At 48.3% G+C, this 18770-nt stretch overlaps 9 protein-coding genes across 9 annotated transcripts; 6 read left to right on the top strand and 3 right to left on the bottom strand.

Annotated features, from left to right (window-relative positions):
- Window positions 1-234: 234 nt before the first annotated feature.
- N7518_004796 (peptide-methionine (R)-S-oxide reductase) lies at window positions 235-961 on the top strand (the record flags this gene model as incomplete). Its single annotated transcript, XM_057185723.1, has 2 exons — window positions 235-508; window positions 582-961. 2 exons carry the CDS (start codon window positions 235-237, stop codon window positions 959-961), a joined length of 654 nt encoding a protein of 217 aa, XP_057042493.1.
- Window positions 962-1324: 363 nt separating this feature from the next.
- Window positions 1325-3282, top strand: N7518_004795 (uncharacterized protein; the record flags this gene model as incomplete). Its single annotated transcript, XM_057185722.1, has 5 exons — window positions 1325-1436; window positions 1536-1704; window positions 1758-1802; window positions 1864-1966; window positions 2020-3282. The coding sequence occupies 5 exons, from the start codon at window positions 1325-1327 to the stop codon at window positions 3280-3282; spliced, it is 1692 nt and encodes a 563-aa protein (XP_057042492.1).
- Window positions 3283-4009: 727 nt separating this feature from the next.
- On the bottom strand, window positions 4010-5328 carry N7518_004794 (putative integral membrane protein; the record flags this gene model as incomplete). The annotated part of the gene is made up of 4 exons (XM_057185721.1): window positions 4010-4440; window positions 4509-4576; window positions 4630-5003; window positions 5068-5328. 4 exons carry the CDS (start codon window positions 5326-5328, stop codon window positions 4010-4012), a joined length of 1134 nt encoding a protein of 377 aa, XP_057042491.1.
- A 1810-nt stretch (window positions 5329-7138) lies between these two features.
- On the bottom strand, window positions 7139-7689 carry N7518_004793 (uncharacterized protein; the record flags this gene model as incomplete). Its single annotated transcript, XM_057185720.1, has 2 exons — window positions 7139-7308; window positions 7371-7689. The coding sequence occupies 2 exons, from the start codon at window positions 7687-7689 to the stop codon at window positions 7139-7141; spliced, it is 489 nt and encodes a 162-aa protein (XP_057042490.1).
- Window positions 7690-8573: 884 nt separating this feature from the next.
- Window positions 8574-10892, top strand: N7518_004792 (putative C6 transcription factor; the record flags this gene model as incomplete). Its single annotated transcript, XM_057185719.1, has 3 exons — window positions 8574-9056; window positions 9113-9601; window positions 9672-10892. 3 exons carry the CDS (start codon window positions 8574-8576, stop codon window positions 10890-10892), a joined length of 2193 nt encoding a protein of 730 aa, XP_057042489.1.
- An 880-nt stretch (window positions 10893-11772) lies between these two features.
- N7518_004791 (LysM peptidoglycan-binding domain-containing protein) lies at window positions 11773-13408 on the top strand (the record flags this gene model as incomplete). The annotated part of the gene is made up of 5 exons (XM_057185718.1): window positions 11773-11880; window positions 11948-12434; window positions 12517-12654; window positions 12721-13068; window positions 13137-13408. The coding sequence occupies 5 exons, from the start codon at window positions 11773-11775 to the stop codon at window positions 13406-13408; spliced, it is 1353 nt and encodes a 450-aa protein (XP_057042488.1).
- Window positions 13409-13600: 192 nt separating this feature from the next.
- On the bottom strand, window positions 13601-14239 carry N7518_004790 (uncharacterized protein; the record flags this gene model as incomplete). The annotated part of the gene is made up of 1 exon (XM_057185717.1): window positions 13601-14239. The coding sequence occupies one exon, from the start codon at window positions 14237-14239 to the stop codon at window positions 13601-13603; it is 639 nt and encodes a 212-aa protein (XP_057042487.1).
- A 1689-nt stretch (window positions 14240-15928) lies between these two features.
- N7518_004789 (carotenoid oxygenase family protein) lies at window positions 15929-17667 on the top strand (the record flags this gene model as incomplete). Its single annotated transcript, XM_057185716.1, has 2 exons — window positions 15929-16012; window positions 16063-17667. 2 exons carry the CDS (start codon window positions 15929-15931, stop codon window positions 17665-17667), a joined length of 1689 nt encoding a protein of 562 aa, XP_057042486.1.
- Window positions 17668-17990: 323 nt separating this feature from the next.
- Window positions 17991-18413, top strand: N7518_004788 (ACT domain-containing protein; the record flags this gene model as incomplete). Its single annotated transcript, XM_057185715.1, has 1 exon — window positions 17991-18413. The coding sequence occupies one exon, from the start codon at window positions 17991-17993 to the stop codon at window positions 18411-18413; it is 423 nt and encodes a 140-aa protein (XP_057042485.1).
- Between the last annotated feature and the right edge of the window lie 357 nt (window positions 18414-18770).

Genomic DNA, 18770 nt, shown 5'->3' with positions numbered 1-18770 from the left:
GGTTTTAGAACAGCGTAGCCTACGAGATATATAAAAATCTATTCATCCTATAAATCTTGTACAGCGATATCAGTCTAGGCCTCAAGGAGTCCCCGAACCGTCTCCCCGCATGATGACGTAAATGCACCCAGTTCACCCAACTAGGCCATATAGGATTAGCTTCACCCCACTCTCATCTCTGCATCAATTGCCGGTCACTCTATATTCTTCTCACTTCCCCATCAACTCGTCTCTATGCGATCCCACCTATCTCGTAGTCTTATTTCGCCCCTCAAACGACAGACTATCCCCGTCCGACCTGCACCAACATTTTGCTTCTCCCGATTTTTGTCCTCAACGCGCAAACCTCCTCATTCGAAGACGAGCACCAGGATTCTTAGGGCTGCACCGACCATTCCATTCTTCGGTGCCTTCTTCAGCTCCAACCCCAACCCCGAGAAAGCAACCGAAGCCATGTCGCCACCCGACCAGAGGAGCGAAGCCGAGTGGAGAGCTGTTTTGAACCCAGGTTTGCACACCATGAAGGAGTTTCAACTCCTACGCAATATATGGTTGATATTTGCTTACGAGAATGGCTACAGAACAATTTCGTATTCTCCGTGAAAAGGGTACCGAGCGTGCTGGTACTGGTGAATATGATTCCCACTATCCGTCCAAAGGCGTCTACAATTGCGCTGGTTGCAATGCGCCGCTTTACACTGCCGACCACAAGTTCAAATCTGGCTGTGGCTGGCCAGCATACTTTGATTCCATCCCTGGTGCTGTGACTAGGCATGTTGATAGCACATTCGGCATGAAGCGGACAGAGATTGTGTGTAGCAACTGTGGGGGTCACCTTGGCCATGTATTCGAGGGTGAGGGGTATCCGACTCCCACGGACGAGCGTCATTGTGTGAATAGTGTTAGTCTGCGATTTACAGAAGATGCCGATGCAGCTAAGGACCCTCAGGCGAAGGTCTAAGGGATTTTCATGACTTTTAATCATCATTCGGTTTGCGGGGACTAAGGCTGCAGAATAGCCGGCATGCATGATACGGGGGAGAGGCGTCATTTGAGTGGACCAACCATCTTTGTAGAGCTTAATTTAGTGAAAATCAAATATAATACAATATACAATGTAGTTCATCTTTCCAAATATCTACTCTTATCGGCCAATGACCTCATGTTACCGTATACCAAACTGCGTGACTGGCATTTTCCCTCATCCGTATACACCCCGATAGCCTTAGGCCGCAACCGTGCCGACCGCCACCTAAGAATAATTAGGTGGCTCTCATTGTTTCCCTATCCCTTTTTCACCATCGATTCTTGAGTTGTTACTATTATGTCGTCTCGACGTCCTACCCCAGGCCAAGCCGCCCAAAACACGCAGGCAATCAAGACTTTGCTGAAACTCGAGCACAACAAGATATGTGCCGACTGTAAACGGAACAAGCGTGAGTGGTTTCCGATCCCCTCCTGAAATTGCGCCCTACGCTGGCTTCATATCCGAGGATATTTCTTGGCGCTCATATACTGAATTGTCTTCCGAATAGATCCGCGATGGGCTTCCTGGAACCTGGGTGTCTTTGTTTGCATTCGGTGCTCGGGCATTCACCGGGGTATGGGCACGCATATCAGCCGAGTCAAATCCGTGGATCTCGATTCGTGGACCGATGAACAACTTCAGAGTGTTGTGAGATGGGGCAATGGAAGAGCCAACAAGTTCGTCGCAACCAATTGACCGACCACGTTGGGCATGGGCTAATAGGATGCAGATACTGGGAAGCAAAGCTGGCACCCGGCCACGTTCCCTCCGATGCGTAAGGGCATTCTAATGGTACTCGTTGTGTGGTGGTGTTTTCTGACAATTATCGTGAATAGGAAAATCGAAAACTTCATCCGGACAAAGTACGAAAGCAAGCGATGGGTAATGGACGGTGGGATTCCGGACCCCTCAACTCTAGATGACGGCGATGACGATGTGGTGAGTGATTGCATGATAAACCATCTTGTCAGCAGCAACCACTGACTTGCTAGCCTCTTGCGGTTGTACAGGAGAAAGCAAAAATTGAACGTTCCGCTTCGCAAAGAGCCGCCGCTGCCAGTCAGCCCCCGGTACACCGTCAACAAGCCTCGATTGATTTGTTCGGCGATGATATCTCTCCTCCGAATCGCCCTAGCACAACCGAACCTGCTCCGCGTCTGCCACCTAGACAAGCACAGCCCGCACCAGCCAAAATTCACAAACCCAATGATTCATTGCTAGGCCTCGACTTCTTCGGTAGCACCCAGCCTTCTACTGGTAGTCGCCCGTCTAGCACAACATCCACACCAGCAACACCAGCTGGAATGTCTCGGCCAGACCTCAAACAGTCAATCTTGTCATTGTACTCGAAGCCGCAGCCGGCATCAACCGTGCAGCACCAGCGGGGCAACTCCTTCGGCGACATGGCCTCCCCTCCTGCCCCCTCCGCTTCGTCTCACATGGGCGGTCTTACGGACGCCTTCAGTGGACTGAGCTTCCCGACCACTACTTCTCCTCCACTCGCCAAACCGGCTGAGAAGCCATCGGCATTCTCTAATCTCTCATCCTTCAGCGGCGCCAAGTCGACCCCTGCTGCCCCGAAGGTTACATCGCCCTCGGGTTCTACGGGCGACTTCTTCGATAGCTTCACCTCCGCAACCGTGTCAGCCCCGAAGTCCCAGTCCCGAACAACTTCCATCTCCAGTGGGCAAGATTTCGGATTCGGTGGATTTACTTCCCCAACTGTTAAGCCTAACCCTCCATCATCGTCCCTGTCAAATGACTTGTTCGGATTTTCTTCGCCTACTACAAAAGCCTCAACGGTCCAACCCCCGAAGCCTACTGCAACCTCTCCTCGGCAGGAAATGAGATCTGCGTTTAATATTTCTGCTCCCCCAATGCAGCCTCCTGCCCCCTTGAAAGCGCCAGCCACCAGCGCTGCGAACGCAGCAGCAGCCAGCATGATGTCTGGAAGCTTTGATCCATGGGGCGGGAACGCATGGAGCACACCTGATCATGCCTCATCGCCTCATGCCGTACCCTCGCCTGCATCTATGATGAAGGTACCAGATACCTTGACTCCGAACGACGTGGGCCACGGCTGGGGCGCACCCAGTGCTGCTGCTTCTAAGCCTGCACCCACTGTGGCTGCGGACGAGGACTTCGGCGGCTGGGCCAGCGCTGCCCCGGTCTCCCACCCTACCTCTACAAGCACAAATAACAAGTCTAGTGGATTTGGCGGATCTGACGACCTCTTTTCCAACGTTTGGGAGTAGAGTATATCTTCTTTGCAACCGATCTAAGGTCTGCCACTATATTGAATTTCTAGGATTTGCACGAGGACAGCTGCGTATTTGCAAGCATGATTGCACATTGCACATTGCACATACCGGTGTTAATCGTTTTCAATATCCTTTCCTAGAATTATTTCCTCTTTTTTCTTTTCTTCCCTTTTACATCTTCCTTGTCACGGGCTCTTGGTCTCTAAAATGTTGGCGGCTTTCGAATGTACAGTGGGCGGGTTCCATGCATACTGAATGATCAGCTCGTTTTGTTCGCCTCGAAATCTGTACACTTGTCTTACAATGCATCCATAATACCCTAGAGCTCATGTTTGAACACTGTGTAGGTAGCCTTGAGGTCTGGAACACTCTAGTTTAATACAATGATTGTTTTATTTCTAGCCATGTCCTGTCTGGTAGACACATTGATACAATTTTACTTCGAGGTGCTTGATTAGTTAGATCTTTTTTGATCCGCGGCTTCAATGAATCACTAGCCAGTCCTCGTACATCGAGAGTGTGGTGATATCTTGGATATTCGATAGTAATAGTGTTGTAATTGGGTATATCATCGCGTAAAAGCCAAAAAAAACCGCCACATAAGAGCCATAGGTATATAAAACAAGAGAGAAGACCACCAGACAAGAAAGGAAAAAGAAAAAGAAAAAAAAAAAGAAAGTGTAGAGAATGAACCCATTGGACCAACCCAAATCATTATAAATCAAAAGCTATGCTTCTTCACCAATTCCTTCGTACTGCCCATATCATCATTAATAACAATCTTCGAATGCGAGGTACTCTCCTGCGTAACATTAGTCGTGACCTTGATGCCCGCAAAAACCTCCTTCACAGGCTCCTTGGTGTAGCTATTGAAGGAACCAGACGGCGACAGAGCTTCCAGATCGTGGTCGTAATCCGAGCTGTGACCGCGCCCACCGACGACAGAGGCCAGGACTTGCGTGTTGCCGTTTGCTGTGAGGGGGTTTCCGTTTCTTGTATGTCGCGTGGTCCTGCTGCGGTAGCCGTTGCTTCGGGTGGAGAAGATGTGAGGCAGGAGCTTGGAGAGGAAGGCGCGTGTGCCCGGGAGAGAGGCGCAGATAATTGCGACGTTGCACTCGACGGCGGACCAGGTTGCTGCGCCGACATTGTCGTCTGGGGTAGATTGTTAGATTTGGCTCGTGGATAGGGGAAGGGTTTTGCAGGTGATTGTTAGTACTTACAGGTTGGATCGCTTGAGTTGGCGATAACGAGGAGAGATTTGAGACGGAGTATACTTGTGATCAAAACGCTGGGAGAATGATTGTCAGCATTGTTAAATGATTTTCATCATATTGGACTTACAATCCACCTAGCGCGAAGACAGCAATAAGAGCGAACTTCTGCTTCTTGGGCAATTGTAGCGATTTCAAGACTGGCATTGGGTATATGAGAATGAGAGTATCGGTAAGAATGTGGATAGCCGAGTTGGAGAACCACAAGGCTTTTTTATCCAAACAGAAGCCCGGGACAGTTGGATCCCAGAACTTGGCGAGAGGAACACAGTTGGCCCAGGCGCTAATGATCGTCCAGGCTCCGTAGAAGCCTAGAAAGCCGATCAGGACCCAACATGCTCGGCGCATGCGCGGTGTGGAGAAGACTCGTTTATATTGGAGAAGGATCGACATCTTTGTGCTGATGAGGCTTGTTTGATATATGGGAACTGAAGCCCAGAAGTACTGTAAGAGGGCCATGTCAATGGAACCGCACTTTGTTGGAGGGATGTTCTGCTGTGGAACTTACGAGCATCTGAGTCTTGAAGGTCGCAGCGGGGATATCCTTATAGTGCTCACCCATGCCGTGGTAGACTTCGCCGACCATCAGGCCGAAGAAAACCCACGAGAAGGCCAGAGAGACTAGGATGACATAGTCGTCCGCTCCCATCTGCTTTACGAGAAATGCTCGTGTAAGTATACGCACGGCAGCAATTAATGTTGCAATAGTCGTAAACACAATGCTGATGGCGAGGGCCTGGTGACCACGGGGTGTCGATAGAGTAGTCATCGTGTCATAAAGGCGTATATAAATGAGTGAAGGCCCAGTTTAGTGCACGGATTGTGATTGTGAACAGAAGGGTGTTCAATGCGCTGAAAGAGAGATCGCAAAGTTCCTCTGTTGACTTATAGTAGATATGAACGGCACTTTCTCAATGCTCGAGTTCAAGTATCCCGGGATTAGGGAATGGCCCGCTTCTCAATACATATGTACAAAGGAGGGATTAGGAGACCGTAAAGTATGGCGTACGCGAAAAAAGGAAAATAAAGCCCGAGGTAAGAGGAACGGGAGTCCCTCTCCACCGGCTTTGAAGATCACATTCAGCCACCGAGGTAGATATGGGGCAATAGTAGACAAAGTATTTAATTTTGATAAGATATGCATTCATATTCGTCCCATTAGCCTGGTTGTCCGAAGGCACTAGGGATTAGCGGGCCCATTCTCACGTGGCGATCAGTAGAAAGCGGGAATTTGTGTCGTGCATTGTAACTATAAGGGATATTTGTCATGTCCGAAGCACACCGCACACCGTAAATTGCGTATTATTGTCAAAAGTATACGGCGTATACTTATATCTACGGAGTACAGGTTACCTACCTACCCTCGTAGGTAGGAGGTTGAAGGATGCCCTGAAGAGCACATGGTCTCCGCATGGCATGAACTTTGTTTTCAGCAAAACGTTCTCTGATTCGTCGATTCAAATGCTTGATCCATGCTTGCGTTGTCGGCCTATATGTACATAATAGGAATCTCTCCCCTGCTTGGGATTGCATCACTGCAGGTGGGTGCGTGGAACCCCCAAAACGTGGGAATAATTGCTTTTTTTAAAAAAACCTCTGAGTAGCGATTGGTCCACTCACGGCCAAGATCGTCTTACCCCCATAAACCGGGCTACATCGTCGTGGATGTCCTATGATATAAAATCAATAGCGTCAAATAACCCCCCCATCAAGACCCTACAAGACTCGGGTTTCTTCGTTTCAATAGGAGCAGGAGGGGTTAGGGGTGGGGCAGTACAATCCTATTGTTCTTGCGATCTGCACTCACTTCTGCAGCCCATTTTTGCATCTGAACAAACCTGGGGCCTGAAACTCCAATTTCGGGGAGTTCGGGGATATATCTTGATTATACAAACATTTGAATATTTACTGCCCTAATTACAACTGCACGACTCAATACCCCGTATTTCTGCAAAGGCTCTAGCTCTCGGTGAAATCGAAAACTCTGAAGAACGCCGATCTAATTCGTATGTTCCCAACCGGGAATGGGCGGCGCGCACGGTGCCGAAGTATTTGAATTAATCGACGGTGAAGAAAAGCATCGACTATTGAAGGATAATACGGAGTACTTTGCGATCATTTTGATTGTGATCTAGTGTTGTCCATTATACATGGGAAAGACCTTATCATACGTTATAGAGGAAATAAGCTCCGTATGGCTACTCCCTACTGTTATTCTCATTGGTAATATTATCCTTCTACCTTTTTGAACCTCTAGTTAAAAAAGACGTCTAAATAAGACATCAGAGTGTTATCTTAAAATAAAGCTTATATCGCGAGAGCTGATATGATTTGAGTTCGCAGCTCGAACCAATTTGCGCGTGTCCATGGCTCCACAAGTACCACGGTGCTCTCATTGAACTAACATTGAAGGGGTAAAGCAACCACCACTTCTTGCCAATTGTTTGGTTGAGGAGCTTGACAATATTGTCTTTAGCTCGTTCGTAAGCTATCACAAGAGGATATGTTGTGGCGATAAAAAACACAGAGGGGAAATGACAATGCCTGCTGATGACCTGAACATGCGCGTTGACGTTGTACTAGTAGAAGAGATCCACGATATCGTCTTTGATGGGACCGAGAGGAGGAATGTTGGGGTCGGAGTTGCTGAGATACTTTTGCATGCCGAAGAGCTTCCCGTGTCCTTCGGGGCTGTAGTCTCCGCTCGGGAGGAAGGTATAGGTTGATCCGTCCTGGAGACCTGCCTTCACTAGGACGTCTCTGTGTCCTTGGGTAACGACTCTCTTTCCTGAGTAGTCTCTGTAGAGATACAGAGTTTGCTCATCTTCCCACATTGGAAGGTTGAGGTGACATTAAGATTGTGCCGGCTCATGATAGCTTCAATCTCCGGGTAAAGTGGACTGATCCTCTGTTCTAGAGCAGGCACAGTCTCCATTTTCACCGGTAGAGGTAGTGGACTCGTGACGCTGACCGACCGATAGATCTTGGAGGAGTGCATGTACTGCTCCAGACTCATATCACCCTCCGACTCTTCTGATTCACGAAGATAACGACGCCTTTTGCGAGGCGACAAAGGAGTTATGGCCCTGGGATGGTGCGAAGGCCAGAGGACAGGAGCTGGATCAGCCATCACTGATAAGTCAAGAGAACGATAAGAAGCTTCAGCATAAAGTAAAAAGAAGGAGAATATGCCGGATCGAACATTGCAGAAGTATTGTGAGGATAAGAAGAGCAGATGGTATGAAGAGAGATGGAGCAAGAAGAGAGAGAGAAGGAACGAGAGAGAGGTACCTGATAGCAAACTGATTCTGTGATCTCATTTTCTTACATCCCATTGATTCGAGTCCAGACTCTTTATCCAGCGACACACTAGCTACCATATCCCTATAGTATTCTTAACACTTCCAGCATGATACCATCCAAGTACCTTTCTATGAAAATTTAGAGATTACAGATATATCGTAGGGTTATGCGGTGTCTCTACCTAGTTCTAAATTCTACCCTATCTATCGTCTTCACCCTACTTCTTCGTATAATTAATAAAAAACAGCTAAAAAAACATCTGAAAGGGTACCAAGAAAGACTACTACTCTTATTGATTTAGATATGTATAGAAAGTCATCCATCCTTGTAGTTAGGTTATCATCATGACTCATGGTTGGTTAGTATGGTTAGCCTCAAGCATCATCGAATTTTGCCCATATTGTAGATTGCACCGCTTAGCCTACCGCCTTTTTGACGTTTTACTGATTAACCGTGCCAATTCATCACTTTTTCCTTTTTTTTTGCATTTGAGGTGCGCAGATCATCCGCAAATACAGAACGTGCCAATTCAAGCCCTGATTGGCCAGTAAAAGCTAATATGGATCGATAGCTTCGCGGGGGTTGCGCAGAACCTTGCATGCAAATGCCTTGGATCTTCAACAAGCATGGATGTAAATTGAACAAAGTGTACAATCCATCTCAAGTCCATTTACCTCATATCCAGTCACACAAATTGGGTCCCGGAGAATAATGGCCGATCCCGTGGGCCAAGTCGGGACAACCCACTCACGGTCCTCCGCACCACGGGTCCGCCTCACCTGCGAAGCATGTCGCCAGCGCAAAGTGAAATGCGACAAGTTGAGTCCTTGTACAAGCTGCCAGCGACTTGGCCTCGTGTGTATTCCTGTGGAACGTGCGCGTCTACCCCGCGGCCGCGCGCGAAAGCCCGAGCGGATTGTAGGCTCGGACACGGAACTATCCGAGCGGGTAGCGAGACTCGAGAAACTTCTAAAGATAGTTGCAAATGAACGAGGTGATGAATCGCAGATTTCCTCCATTGTCCATGCGCCTTCGCATTCATCCACACAGCAGGAGTCGGTGGCAGAGGCCAGCACGGCCGGTCCTGATACTCGCCAGGACCATGACTACTTGCCCGGTGCAGCCCAGCCACATCTTCCCCGCCCTTCAACTGCGTATGTGGGGGGTCCATTTTGGGAGGATATCATGCAGCAAGTAAGTTTGTTAAACTTATGATTTGGGGATGTGATTGACTCATGTCACAATCACAGACCCAGGAATTGCGCAGTGTCCTGGAAGATCGTCTAGAAAATGAAAACCACGATATCAAAGATTCAGCCTCTGGTTTTGGTGTGTCGGTTATGAGCTCAGAAAGCCCCGACAGTTCGTCGAACTCACCCCAGGCCAACAGTCGATTAAATCTTCAACCCCAGATCCGGCACAGGTTATGTGATATTTTCTTCCGCAACGTCGATCCTCTGTTCAAAATCTTACATCGGCCGTCGCTCCAAGCATTTATTAGGGATGGCAAGCCTTATCTTGACTATGAGCAGGATCACCAGGCACCAGCCACCCTTGCTTCGGCTATTTATCTTTGCGCTGTTTGTACTCTTGACGAAGTGGAATGTCAGTCAATATTCAACACGAGCAAGAAGATAATAGTCGCAGAATTCCAAAAAGAAACCGAATCTGCACTTACAAAGGCGGACTTTGTCACGACGAACGATCTCACTGTTCTGCAAGCTTATATTATCTCTCTGGTCAGTACAACTACAAGTTCATCGTCTTCGCGCTCCTTCATCTTAAAATTCTAATCTTAAACGCTTCTAGCTCGCCGCACGATCTCAAGACCAGAGTCGAAGGGTCTGGACTATGTTGAGCATGGCACTCCGAGTAGGGCAGGCATTATCTCTCCACATGCCCCAGCCACCATTCACGGTGCGCCCTTTTGAGCACGAGATGCGCAAACGAGCATGGCTGGGAATCGGCCTTCTTGATGTAGCAGCCTCCCTAGACAGGGCATCCGAGCCGATGATGCAATCCGCATGGCTCGATTACAACCCGCCTTTGAACATCAACGACGAGGACCTATGGTTCGACATGACAGGGCCAATCTCCGAACACACAGAAGGCACATTTACCGACATGACGCATACCTTGGTTAGCGCAGCGGCTGCGTCCGTGACTCGAACCCTTGCATTTTCGGACGTCACAGAGCCAGCTGTAACTATCATGAGTTTGCGACAGCAAGTCGTCCACGATTTCCAACAAAAGACGTCAGTACTTTTGGGTGGCTGCAGGCCCGACCTGTCGGACTTCCAGTGGTACGCACAGAAGACAGCATGTCTTATGGGCAGCTGGCTGCAGCTAGCATGTCTCCGGCCGCTGCAACGCAGCTATAATTTCATACCCCCGAAAATCCAGGAGAATGCTCTTCTCAAAATCGCAGCTGATGACCTGCAGTGCTCGCAGGAGGTATACAACCACCCAGGTTCCAGGTCCTGGCGGTGGTATCAGTCGATGTGGGTTCCGTGGCACGCATTGGCTGTGGCCCTTGCCGAACTCTGCGTCTGCAAAAGTCCCACGGTGATGTCAAAGTACTGGACAGTCGTTGAAGATGTCTACCACCGCTCGCGGCTCGTAATTGCAGATTCTCAACAGGGCATGCTCTGGAAACCTTTAGAGAGGCTCATGTCACAGGCGAAAACGCAAAGAAATCAGCTCCTCGGTATTGATGCCTCTCGCCAAGCAGTGTCTCAATACTCTTTTGACGGCATTTCTCCCGAGCTTTTCTCAGAACAATCTGAACGTCAACAGGATCTTACGAACTTTTCGCTTGATTTGAGAGAGGCCGTCGATGGACCACGAGACTCGCACGTTGCAGAAGTGCCGACTTCCTTTGCGCCGGTGCCCTGGCCCAATGTGTGGGATGCGATGGATTTCAGCGACCCGACTCTGCAAAGTAGCTCCGATGACACGGCTTGGTTGAGCTATGAGAACTTTATCGACAATGTCTACGATAGCGTCGATTCCATTTTCTTGCCACGGTGAAAACTACACATCGGGGAGCCAGTGAAGGGGAACTTGGATTGCACAGAGATGCCTATCCTTTAAAGCTAATAACGTATTCGGTAAGCGAGCTGCACACGCAACCGAGCTGCGCACCCCAACCAAAACGCGTCCGTAAATTAGTACCTAGTCAATTCAACTACCTACCATGCCACCAATATGCTCCCGATTGTCTATAAAGTCAATAGAGTAGGAGGGTAGGGTCTTATTAGCTATTAAGGCTTTTAAAAAAGAAGAGATTACTTCTATTTATGGAATTGCTTATACCTTTAGTATACCCGAGTCTATACTCTATATACGCCTACGTGGTATTTAATACCATACGATTTCATATACCAACTATTCTAAATTAACTATAATTAAAGAGGAATCTCTTAAAAAATAGATACTCTCTATAGATTTATATAGAGCGGATCCCTAGCCTTCTTCTATATAAGAAATAGCTAATCTTCTCCTTTAATAATATAGAACTACCCTAGCTATTTCAGTTAGTAAGAAATAGGTTTATAACTTTATTAAATAGTATCCTATACTCTTATCCTAATTCTTAAGATATTATGTTGAACAAAAGAGAGGCTGTTTTGTATGGTACGCCAAAGGGTAAAATGAGTGTGATTCTAAAAAGAAGTGTTCTCCTCCGAGATCTAGTTAGTTATCTTGGTGTGTGTTTATATAACTAATCGCGATAAGGAATTTTAATGCTCTGTGTCAGAATGCCGTCAACTATATTGACTATGTGGTTTGCGTCGGGTGAGTTATACTTCCTCTTCCTCTTTTTGTCCCCGATTTGCCAGGCCATAATATGCTGATCATGACTTGAATGTATAGCCCCCCTGGAGGTTATCTCAACCATACCACCGATATGATGGGTAATGCCACAGTACAGAACCCAACTAACATCACTACGGCTGTGCCTGCACCCACAAATGCCCTCAATGGATCTACCACAGATTGTGGCCAGTGGTATACAGTACGTTTCCCCCCTTGGCCTTGCCCCAAATGATACACCCATGCCAGTGTTATAATAACCAATGTAGGTCGGAGAAGGAGATACCTGCAGTCTGGTCACTGTCGCCAACTCCATATCCCTCGTGGACTTCTACTTCCTCAACCCGGAGATTGACGCTAACTGTACCAACCTCGAGCTCGGAGAGGCCTACTGCATTACTGCCGTTGGAGCCATCAGTACCTACTCTGGCTACCCAGTCACAATACCTTTGTTTACTGTGACCACCGCCAGCTTCCCCGCCGTCGATACATCGATTCCCACGACCACCAGTGATCCGGTATTTATCTATACGCTAACGTATCTCCCCACGGCCCCGGACATACACATAGACTGCGAGCGATACGTTAACTATGATAACAGCACGTATAACCTTAATTTGTGCCAGTGGATTGCCTGGCTGAATGAGGTTATAACGGCCAACTTCCTCGACTGGAACCCTAGTCTTAACTTGAATCTGAGCCTGTGTACCATGCAGCTAGGGGATAGTTATTATGCCATTCTCGATAGTTCGTATAGTGAGTACTCTTCTTGCGATCTTGCCCCTTCTTTCGAGTTGAAGTCTAATGTCATTCCTTTTTCTTCTTTTCGTGAATATAGTAACCAGCGATGACAACACCAGCGGTAGCGACAGCGAGGTTGATAACTCTTCGCTCTGCTTGCCTTTGAACGCTACCGAGCCTACCACTGTCTCAAACTGCATCTGCTTTACGGGTGTTTATAGCTATAAAAGTGGAGGTATGGAAGGATTAAAAAAGAAGTGAAAAAAAGATAATCACTTACAGCCATACTAATTCTCTCCAGACTATCAATGCGCTGATATCGAGGACGATTTCGATATCACCGAAGCCGAACTAATCGCTTGGAACCCCTGGCTGGCGGCCGACTGCGACATGAATCTGTACGCAAACCTTACCGATATCGATGCTCGTGCCGTCTGTATTGGAGCGAACTCTGGCGCGTCTACAACTACTACTACTACTCCCAGTACTACTAGTGCTACCACCACTACTACGCCGGCCGCCCCGACCCAAACTGGATATATTGACGGATGCCAGGAGTTTTATACCATCGCGTCAGGTGACAATTGTTCGACCATGGAGGCGGACTTTGGCATTACCCTTGCGCAACTTTATGAGTGGAATCCTAGCAGTAAGGCCCCATCCACCTGGATTAACCTCTCTAGATATCCAGGAATCAAAGGCTAAATTAAACTACAGTTAGAAGCATATGTGCAAACCTCTGGCTTGGATACGCCTACTGCGTAAAGGGTCCCGCGGCTATAACAAGCAGTACAGCTGGTGCGCCCACACAGACTGGCATCGCGTCCAACTGCAACGAATATCACACGGTTGCTTCTAGGGACTCGTGCGCGGCGGTTAAGAGTGAGTACGGAGTCACCTTTGCGCAGCTGTACGAGTGGAACCCGGCGATCGGGTCAGACTGTCAGTATTTGGATGTTGGCTATGCCATTTGCGTTGGTGTTTCCTAAAAACAAACAAAAGCCGTGGGAGTGGGAAAAGAACATGTTAGTAACTGTAAAGAGAAGAGTATTATTGGCTATAACTATACATTGTTTTCTCGTAAGGACAACCTCGTAGTCTACAGGTTGGGATGACTACTTTTTTTCTCTTTTCTTTTAAGAATCAAAACAAATAGCCGGTGGCCGTCGATACTCAAGGTCCTAATCCGACCCATCGCGTATCGTAGTGGAGGCTATAATTTGCGCTCGATCATAGTGAACCTTTATCCAGCCCACATCTTCCCTCGTATAGCCATACAATAGCTCGTACTCATCATCATCTTCTTCCCCTTCAGCAATCTCCGGCACCCACCGCCCATTGATCATCACCATAAACCTAGTAGTATTTAACTTATCCAATCTCTCCTCCGGAATCTCTAACACAGACCGTACCGCTTCCTCATTAACCAGGATACAAAGCCGATATCGGGCTCTATACGCCCATTCTGCGCGCTCATATGTCACCCCTTGCTCTGTCTCATAGGCCGTCCTCGCCCACTCCTTGAAAGCGTCTCGTATCTGAGTGGGTGTCGCTCCGTCAAATCGACTCTTGTCCTCCATCACCGTGGGCCGGAAAGAATCCCATATATCGAGACCTTTGTAGTATTCTAGTGTCCTGCGGACACGGCCCAGGAACCGGCGGAGGAACTCTTCCCAGTCTGACTTGCTTTTGTAAGTGGTTCGGTAAATGGCAATACCCCAGTATCGGAACCCGTCGTCTTGCATGTTTATCTCGATGAGGTCGGCTTCATTGAAGATGACTGGGTACCCTGGGGTTCTTTTGGAATCTTCGATGACCATGGTTGGTGATGTGGACGAAAATGACCGAACGGGTAATTGAACTTGAAGCGGAAGATTCTGTTGGAGCCTTCTTTTAATACCGGGTCGTGCTGCTGTTTTATGCCGTGATGCGAGGATGGAATGTCCAGTGGTAAATAAAGGTAAAGAGGCGATGCTTGAGAGGGTCCTGCTGGGGGCGCTAGATTGATATGTTGGGCTTTTCAGGAGGCTTCTGACCCGGGCGGAGATTAATGACGACATTGCATGATTTTTAGCCGTCGCAAAAATTAATTAAGATGCAGAAACCAAGAAAATCGCGGTTTAGATCAGAAATCATACCAAGGGGGCCTCCCTGACCTCTCACTTTGATCCCCTGCGGTCCACGAAGTGACCGCGCCCCGACTTAGGTGGCCCTACCCCACACATCCATCTTCAGTTACAATACAGACCCGGCTCATATTATTCTTAGGATGTCATGCTCCTACCTTTCACCTTAGATAGCCCACGAAAGGCGAGGGAGCCGTCAAGAACAGATTGTTGGCCTTTCTAATCAGCCAAAAGCGAATTTCTGAAGTCGAGCATTAATTCCCGTACGAGTTGGGTAAAGCGTTGCAGGGCCAAGGTCCCAACTTGACTCAGCAACCTTAGGGGCATCATGATTCACACCTGAACTTTCGGCGTCCGGGGTCCCTAGTAAAGCCTGCGATATGGATGGCAAGGGAAGCTCGTCGCCGAGAAGGCGTTGATAAGTGCACTGTCTTTCTCGTTGGGTGCATTCCGCACACGGAATTTCCCCATTACAGGCTTTCCTGAGGCTTGCGCAACTATCACAGGCACGTTTGTGTTTTCCACCGCGTTCCGGCTCGGGGATTGCATGGCCACTGTCCACACGGGCCTTGCACGATTTCCAATGCCTCCGTAGCACATCTCTAGGTGTTTTTGTCAGCACACATGACGAGGTGAGATATCTCTCTTCAGAAGTGATGGAAGATGACACACCCTCGGCTTAATGCAGAGCCGCAAAATGAACAGATGTGGCTCTTCGCCGTGTGATCTGTGGCAAGTCATTACTTTATCCATCCGAGTATATTGGAAACAACATACGAGTAAGGGCATGGCGTTTCATATGATCTAATCGCTGAAAATTGGAGGAACATTCTTTACATTTCCACATCTTTTGGCCTGTTGTGGTCTCTGGCCTTTGTACTCGTTGCTTCATGGGGGGTTGGCGTCGGTTTAATAGAAGGCCCCGAAAAGGTGACAACCTCAGATGTGGATCTCACAAGATAGATCATTTGCGGAAGACGGGCTATTAACAGCCTTCGAGTGGGTGTATCCCGCCAAGATCCCCCGGATGAAACCAGAATTGAATATGCAATCCGAGATTCGAAGTCGGTTGTAGACTTGGCGCGGCTCAAAGCGACGATGATGAGCGAGACTCGGTAATTCGACGTTGGCGATTGGCGAGGGAAAGGGAGAAGTCGGTTGTGAGATTTAGCCCGTCGCGATTGCCCCGCCCATGACGAACACAAAGATTAGGCCCAGTAAACAAGTCAAATTGTTTGAGAAATATATAAAGGGTGCATAGATTGTCCACTTATCAATCTCTTCAGTAAATCAGATGCGACAAAACGACAAGAGGAGGGAAGAAACAGAATTGGTGGCCTAAAATATCAGGCAACAATCTCAAGACACGTCACACTTGAGGATATGCCTTCTATTGGCCCAGACCCAATAGCCATGGAGAATGATAGGACAGAAGATTATTATAATAACTGGCCCAATGACAAGGGTGTAAGTGAAGTGATAGACAACCCAAATTATACATGCTAATCCCTGCTTAGTTCGATCCTGAATACGAACAGCGCAAACCCGTCGAGCTCTCTGTGATAGGACATATTCCTGCCTACGCTGCTGGAGTTCTGTACCGCACAGGTCCAGGTAAAAGCCATGTCAAAGCTGAGAATGGAGAAACACTGCGCCTCTCCCACTGGTTCGATGGATTCGGTCAAAACCATCGTTTCCAGATCTTTGCTCCAGATGACTCCTGTACTTCACCTCGGGTTTTCTACAACTCTCGCTTCTCAACCGATGACCAGATCGAATTAGCAAGGAAGACTGGATCTCTGCGCACGATCAGTTTCGGACAGAAACGCGATCCTTGCAAGAGCGTCTTGGGCAAAGTCCAGACTGAATATGTCGCGCAACCCACCCCGTCGAGTAAGAACATATCTGTCACCCTTTCGATCAATGTTCCAGGCCTTGACCCCAAGCCCGATGAGTCAAAGTCAGCTTCTCGGTGGAGTGATTCCCGAGGAATCCGGACGCTCTATGCGAAGACCGACTATAACGCCTTCCAAAAGCTCGATCCAGAAACCCTGGAGCCCATCGGCCTGGCCTCGCAGACAAGTCTACACCCTGAGCTTTCGGGGCACCTCGCTGCATCTCATGCCCGATCAGACCCTATCACGGGAGACATGTTCAATTATAATCTCACACTGGGACCGACCTGTACATACCGTGTTTTCGGGGTCTCGGCTTCGACTGGGGAGACCACAATCCTAGCAACCTTCCCCGCAATACCTGTTTATATTCACTCATTCCTCATCACGGAGGACCACATTTTGCTGTGTTTGTGGAACTCGCACATAAAGCCGCGGGAGTTTGACTCCTCGTTCATAGATGCGATCTCGCCAACAGACCCAAGTCAACCGGCAGTGTGGCATGTCATTGACCGTAAGCATGGCAAGGGATTGATCGCGACATACGAAAGCCCTGCGTTCTTTTGCTTCCACACGGTCAACGCATGGCTCGAACCCTCGAAGGAGAATCCGGCGGAGATGGATATTGTTGCAGATGTCGTGAGAGCCGACAGCTCTGAATGTTTGCAATCTCTCTATTATGAGAACTTGATCTCTTCGTTGGATACAGCCAAGGCCTTCCAAAAGAAGAAAGACGATTCTTTACGTTCATCTTTTACTCGGTTCCGACTGCCTGCGGTGCCTTCCACTCCATGCACCGAACCCAAGAAAGCAATAGTCGAGTGGTCTGTTTGCAAATCGTTATCGCCTGAGCTGCCAACTCTGAATCCGAAAATTGTCACTCAGAAACACCGATATGTCTACGCTGTGACCTTCCGCGGAGAGGCAACTCTGACAGATGGTATCATGAAGCTCGATTGTGATACCCAGCAAGTGCAGCTCTGGGCATGCCACGGCCAATCGCCTGGTGAGCCCATTTTCGTCGCTAACCCCGAAGGCACTAGCGAGGATGACGGCGTACTTCTTAGCGTGGTTCTCGACGGGATGCGTGGCAAGAGTTATCTACTCTGCCTCGATGCTCGTAACTTGTCAGAGCTTGGTCGAGCAAATGTCGATGGGGCTGTTGGGTTCGGATTCCATGGACAGCATGTTCCGACTGTGGGTGGAATGCCTACAGGTGACTACTAAGTGTGAAGTTCTTTTTCGGATATTATTACTGTTAGTATTACATAGATTGACACCTGTTAAATTCCATAGTCTAGCCTTAGCTTTCTAGCTCTATATAACCAGACAGTTAAGAGAGATTGTTAGAAACCCAAGCCTAAGGAGTATTCAGGCAAGTATACATTTTTTCCTATCACAAACATCTATCAAATTTTCGCGTAGATTCTATATTGTACTCTCATTGGTTAATTTCTTCGAGCTAAACCAAGCCCCAAGCTGACATCAACTCCATATCCCTCTTTCATATATCATTCCTCAGAGCTACTTATTCCACTTCAACTTCCAAAATGGCATCTCCAGGCGAAAAAGATATATCAATTCTTCTGGCAACAATGCAACCAAGCCTAGACCCAGCAACCTACGTCTTCCTCACAACCAAATCACCCCTCCACTCACTACCCCTCTCGACACTCCAACCGCAACTAATCGTGCAAGAAGAAGAGGGAACAACGATCGTGACAACAGAAGCGCTCGCCACCTCGCATGGCTTCAACGAGCCAATCTTCCCCTGCAAGAAGATCTCCCTTACTATCCACTCCAGCCTGGAAGCCGTCGGCTTGATCGCTGCCATTACTAACCGGCTGAAGGACCACGGTATCAGTACCAATGTTGTCAGCGGGTATTTCCACGATCATATCTACGTACCCGTTGCGAGGGCGGAGGATGCGATGCGGGTTTTGGAGGAAGAGGCTGCTGAGGCGAGGGGATGAGGGGAAAGTTGTTTGCATATAGGTTCAAAGGCTTAATCAAACGGATGTAAAACGAAAAAAAGCGTGGATTAAACCCTGATCCTCAGTGTACTAACTAATGAATCTCGAATGTCTATCTCAAGAGACGCCGGAAAAGTCAGACACCCCACCCCCATACCCATACCTAGGTAGTAATGCAGCTCCGCTCTTCGGGGGCCTTTTTGTGTGCGAATTTAGGCTTAAATCAAAGCGATAAGCCTTTAAAAACAAAGCAGAAACAAGAAAACACCGCCAATGTGGGCCTGGCTCTTGGATATTGTACATTTAGACAAGGGAGAGGACCTGGGAACCATAAAGACAGTGAGAACATGAATAATC

Source organism: Penicillium psychrosexuale, assembly GCF_028828465.1.
Source record: "Penicillium psychrosexuale strain IBT 29551 chromosome Unknown utg000003l, whole genome shotgun sequence".
Lineage (NCBI taxonomy): Eukaryota > Fungi > Ascomycota > Eurotiomycetes > Eurotiales > Aspergillaceae > Penicillium > Penicillium psychrosexuale.
Note: the sequence above shows the minus strand (reverse complement) of the source record. Positions and strands in the feature narration are given on the sequence as shown.